Source organism: Quercus suber, unplaced genomic scaffold (assembly GCF_002906115.3).
Source record: "Quercus suber isolate HL8 unplaced genomic scaffold, Cork oak 2.0 scaffold_608, whole genome shotgun sequence".
NCBI lineage: Eukaryota > Viridiplantae > Streptophyta > Magnoliopsida > Fagales > Fagaceae > Quercus > Quercus suber.
Window position 1 is genome coordinate 53,385 of NW_027070051.1, and position 6,000 is coordinate 59,384.

At 38.8% G+C, this 6,000-nt stretch overlaps 1 protein-coding gene across 1 annotated transcript; it reads right to left on the reverse strand.

Annotated features, from left to right (window-relative positions):
- Positions 1 to 1,327: 1,327 nt before the first annotated feature.
- On the reverse strand, positions 1,328 to 2,678 carry LOC111986131 (dehydration-responsive element-binding protein 2D). Its single transcript, XM_024017759.2, has one exon. The coding sequence runs from the start codon at positions 2,414 to 2,416 to the stop codon at positions 1,703 to 1,705; it is 714 nt and encodes a 237-aa protein (XP_023873527.2). The 5' UTR covers positions 2,417 to 2,678; the 3' UTR covers positions 1,328 to 1,702.
- Between the last annotated feature and the right edge of the window lie 3,322 nt (positions 2,679 to 6,000).

Sequence of the window (6,000 nt, forward strand, 5' to 3'; positions counted from 1 at the left end):
GACCTTAAGCGATTACATCGATTGCATCACCTGTTGAGCCGGTCCTAGGAATGGAGTAATTTTTCAGCTGGACAGGGCGGTGAGGCACACACAATAGACCCTGCCAAAGTTATATATGTATATTTTAAGTATTATTTTTTAGTTGAAAAAAAAAATTAAAAGGAGAATATTATTTTATTTTTTAAATAAAACATTTCAAGGTTGCCCTGGTATAACCTAGATGAAAATTTAGATGCCGGCCGACATTTAGATTCTTCCAATTAATTTATAACCAAGTGACATATTCAGAAATACTCTCAAGATTCACTAAAATTCATGAAGATAACACATCAAACATTGATTAAATTACTATATATTAACACTTATAAATAATATAAAAATATCAGTGGAGAGAAATATCAGTTAAAAAATGGGAAGTCAGAAAAAGCTGAACTTACAAGTGTTGTGATGGTCACCCCCTCTTTATCTTTTGTTCAAAATCAATGAGCATTTGGAAAAATTGGAATATCAAGAAGGTTTGGGCGTCCTCATTAGAGATGATAAAGGAGAGGTTCTAAAGGTCTTAGGAGACTAAATCAGTGTTTTGGAGACATGGTGCAATTATATACAAAGGCAATGAATGCTAAACAGCATGAAATTTATTTGTTACTGTACTGAGACAACATTATCTATAGTTAAAATCAAAGTATTAGATAATTATCAAATTTAACCTAATTTTTATCTGTGTACTTACGTTTGAATATATAAATATAAAAATAGCAATTCTTGAAACATTTTCAAGGAAGTAAATCAAAACACAAACTCTTATTATTTTCTCTTTATTTATACTCTTTATTTATACCGCAAAGAGTAACAATTGAAAGAAAAAAAAAAATCATATCATGATGTTGAGGGAAGTGTACGTGTTGTTATTGTTGAAGAAAGTCTATGTGCTAGCAAGAAGAAGAGATGGACGTCGTAGAACAAGACAGGTATGTAGTTTGCACAAATGTCCAAGCAAACATGGGTTTGACAGTGAAGGGAATCATGCATGGTCGAAAAAAGACAAAGCGAGTCCGGATTTTAATTGTTGTTTTCTACGTTGAGCCAAGGCAGTCTTTCTTCATCATCTTCTTCTTCTTTTTTTAAGAATTTCTTTTCTTAATGGTTTTTTGGGCTTAGATTTGGTCCGGGCAGCCAAACTTATTATTATATTATTATCGTCAGGACAGTTTAAAAAAAATATATAAATCAATTAAACTACAAGATTTTTGGAGTCAAACTAATTAATTTGACAAAATATACTATGAAAAAGATCATTTCATACATAATATATCTTTTATGCATATAGTTGGAAACATCACAACTTCATATATTTATATATACAAAAGTGATTATATGTAAGGGAAATGTACAGTAACATTTTTATTTTCTTCTTCTTGCTTGACATGTGATTGATTAACAGAATAGAGCTACATAGACATGAACCCCACCTTTAAAGTAAAAAATATTCACATGCAAGGACCTCGAAAGAGCCCAAAGGAACCTACGTGGGGTCGAGACACAGACACATAGCTTGTATAGACTCAGACACATAGCTGATACTTATATACATCATACAGGATAATGATAGATGTTTGGATAACATGAAATGTGAACAGTTGAATAGACTCTCTCCATCTCATTTAAAGTAAAGAAATGAAGAGGATTTGGTCTACTTTAATTACATGCACCATGGAGAATGCAAGGCATCCCAGCCACTTCCATCTGTCAAGTTGCCTGCAAAAATTCCCGAGTCTCCCATGACTGGAAAATCCAGTGACATAGCAGCCTCTGTCCATATTGTCTCATCAAACACAGGAAAGTTTGCCTTCATACTGTCCCAAAGTCCATCGATCTCTTTGTTCTCGCCAAATTTCAAGATGTTTTCCTCTTGCTTTTCATTAGACTCAACATATCCATTAGGAAAAGACATGATAGAATCATTTTGATAGGGTTGTGATGTAAAATCATCAAACTCAACAATTGGGCTATTATTTGAAGAACATACAGTACCTGAATTATGCACACCTTGAGGATGAGTTTCCATAGGGTTAATTTGGGTATCAATGGAAGTGGCTGGATGCTGAGAATTAAGGGTTACATCTGGCAAATTGAGTTTTGCATCAGTGCCATAAAGTTTATGTGCAGCAGCATCATATGCCATAGCAGCCTCATGAGAGGTGTCAAATGTCCCTAACCAAAGTCGTGCACCACGATTTGGTTCGCGAATTTCAGCCACCCATTTGCCCCAAGTTCTTTGACGAACACCTTTGTAGGAGCACATAGCATTCTCCGGGCCTCCTTTCCCTCTCATGCATCCTTTTCTTGAACTTGCTTGTGCAGACCTTTTGGCCTGCTTTTTCTCTCCAAGACTAGCCGTTCCTGACTTCAACATTGTTCCAAAAGAGAACTCTAGAATGGTAGATAAGTACTAAGATATGTGGCTTAAAGGGGGGGTACGGATCCTATATTTATATAGCAAGCAAGCCAAGTAAGAATTGGGTCTTGGAGAGTGATGAGTACAAGACACCCATGAAACGTGGCTTTTTTGGTGACTTGGGACTGATACTTGGCATGACGACCCAGACTGATCGTGTCGAAAGCCAAGCTCACTGTTTATTTCTCTTACACACACTTGGCCTTGGCCTTTGTGGGTACACGAGCTCAGGTGGCAAACAGGGAAGAGCATTGCTTTTCGATTTTCTTTTACTTTTTTTTCTTCCTCAAGAGGGAAGAGTGAATAGCATATGGGATTGGATAATTATCATTTACTATTTAGTGGCGGTTTCTTAAGGTTGAAACGGTGGGAGATAAGAACATGGGAGAGTTCCTAAATCCAGTCCCACGTGACAATTAGCAAAGGTGAGTACTTGATACGTGGGGATTCTCCAGTCCCATAAACTAGGCTTGGGAGTCGTGTGAACAGATTCAATGACTTAAGAGTTTTTGCGCACAAATTTGGGACTCTTTACGAGTCCTTCAAAGAAGATCGGCTTACATTGAATCTTTCCATAGTTTGAGTAGATTCCTTAATAGTCAATACCACAGTAAATATTAAGGCCACGCAAGGAGTTAGACGTAACAGTGGTTGTGAGAGGGGTTTCAAATTGCAGAAATATTTTAGATAAAAACAACAATTTATTTGAAGCAAGATACATTTTGTTATAAAAAGACTTACTAATAAATAAATTAATTAAAAATATTAAAAATTTATTAAAAAAAATAAAATAAAATAAACAACAACAACAACAACAACAACAACAACAAAAAATGACTTTCATTGGGAGGATATAGTGATATACGCGATGTAAATATGGATAGCTATCTATATGTACGTCGTGTCTATCACTATATAGGTGTTGATAAATTTTTGTTGCCTACTTTTTTTTTTTTTTAAAAATAAGCCCACTTTCATTGTGAGGATATAGACGATATACATGATGATGCGTGAATCGTCAGTCCTATTGGTTCATCTAGATGGAGCTGAATCCTTGTCAATATCCCTGCAAACGTAGGACAATGGCTCTCCTAAAGGTGGTCACCGGTGCGGTGTCTGCCACAAATCTCTGATGCCAAAGTTAGTGTTTGAAAGTTTTTTGAGAGAAATAAGAGAGTTCTGAATATCAAAATATTTTTTGAGTGAATCTATGTACCTTGTTTGTCTCTGAGGAGTGTGTATATATAGATTCGTAGTCTCTAGCCATTGGGGCCTTAATTGTGGCTTTAGTGCTCTTTTCATAATGCCTCAAGGCCTATTAATGCGGGTTTTGATGAGCCTCCAACGGTATGCCAACTAATTGGTAACTGTCCGAGATATTGAATCTTCTTATTAATGACTAGCCTGTCTTTGTCCGTGTCGTGCCAAAGTGAACGAGTATACTTGATTAGGTTGTCCAAGAAAAGAGAGTTTTTCGGTCCCATCAGCTGCCCCCCAGGTTCTGTGGTCGTCGTGGCGTGTCTAACAACCATCAGAAAATGAAAGGTTTTCTGCCCAAACATGGCTCTTAGGGTATTGTTCCACATTTAATGCGTAGTGGCGACACCACGTGCATTGTGGCCACGTGACGTGTTCTGATCAGTGAAGTTAATGCTCCATTTGTGTGGCTCTTGGGTTTCCCATTGAATTCCAATTTTTTGTGCCTAGTTTTTAAACCTCCTTTCTTTCTCTTTGCCCCTTCACTTTTTCCAATTCTTTCTCAATCATTGCTCTGTGTTCCTTCTTCTCCAATCCGTTCCACCTTACGATTTTCTTTAAGCTTGTTGCATTATGTGGTTCCTTCCTTTGAGGTATGTTTCTTGTTTCCCTTTTCTTTTGCTTTTTATGGCATAGATACATTGTGATGGTCTCTGATTTCTTTCTTCCTCTTTTCTTTTTTTTTTTTTTTTGCTTTGAGGTTTTTAGGATTTGTCTCTCTTTTTTTGTGCTTTTGGGTTTCCATGGTTAGTAGCTCTGAAGTTAGGATAATTTGCCCCTCTATCTCATTCCTTTTGCACGTTTGGGGCTTCCTTAGGTGTTTCTCGCTCCTTCTCTTTGATTGAAGGTTTTGTTTTTTAGGGTAATAGTATTTGTGTGGTGTTGGCTGAGTTGCTCCCCTTGTTGCGTCAGTCGATTAATTGGTTTGGTAGTTGAGCGAAGAGGGATGTCAGAGATGAGATCTAGTAAGCTTGAGAAGGGGTTGTCATCTAGCGACGACCCTGTGGAGGTGGAGGAAGACATTGCGGTTTTTGGCCCAAGGGAAGTTAAGGCTTTTTCTGCCCTTGGGGAAGAGTGCAGCTTAGACATCGAGACCCTTTCTAGGTTTAGCCAGAGGTTTCAATTTCCAGAGAGAGTTAGAGTTCATCGTCTTCACAATGAGGAACGAGCCTGTCACTTCTCACCCAGGGAGGTGTGCTTCTACGAGACCGCTTTCCTATGTGGATTGAGATTCTCCGTCCACCCCTTCATCATGGAGCTTTTAAACCACTTCAATATTGTTCTTGGGCAACTTATACCAAACTCATGGAAGATAGTGGTCAGTTGTATGGAAATATGGCTGGCTACTACTAAGGGAGATACGATTAGGGTGGACGAGTTCACCTACTTGTACCGTTTGAAGGAATCAAAAGAATATGGATACTATGAGCTCATGCCTTGGGTTAGGGATGCTAGGATCGACAGGGGCCTACCCTCGTCGTTCCAATACTGGAAGTCTCAATTCTTCTTTGTCTCCAGGGATGACTGGGAGACCAATTCTAATGAAATTTGGGGGGAAGTCCCTAGGTTGCTCTGTCGGTGGAGAACCCCGAGTCTAGGTGCGTCACTCCTTGCCAATCCTTTTGTCCTTTATTCTTTTCACGTGTATCGTCTCTGTTAATCCACTTATTTGTTGTCTTGTGCGTAGTTAAGCAGCAGCCAAGGCTCAAGAGCAGACACAAGTCACGCGTTGAAGTAGCTATTGAGTACACGAGGATGATTGACGATTTTTATGATCTGGTCAATCCGCAAACCTTAGCCCTTCATTTCCTTGGTCCTGAGCCCTCTGCTTATGTCTTGCATTCTATAGAAATTGAGGAGAAGAAAAGTAAGTGTTTACCAGGCTCGTCGATGATACTCTTTCTTTCCCATCTTTTTTTTCTTTTTTAACCTCAGGAAGAGTTTCATGTGGTGGAAAAGGGGGTCACCGTCACTCCCCCTAGCCTTGTTACTGAACCAACGAAGACGGCTTCCCCGGCCACCTCAGTGGAAAAGGTTACCCCAATCTCAAAAAGGCAGTGGGTGGCCGATAAAGGGAAGGAGAAGGCCACCTCTCATTCGTCCAGTGTTTGGGATGATTCCAACACTGCATTAATGAGGGCACAGAAGGTCTTCATGGCTGAGGAGCTTAAGGTCTTCTCTGGCATGCCTTCCAATGAGATTGTGGGTCGTCATATCCACAAACTCGTCCAAGTAGTGTAAAGATTCTTCCCCTTCTTTTCTTTTCTTTTCTTTTTTTTTTTTTT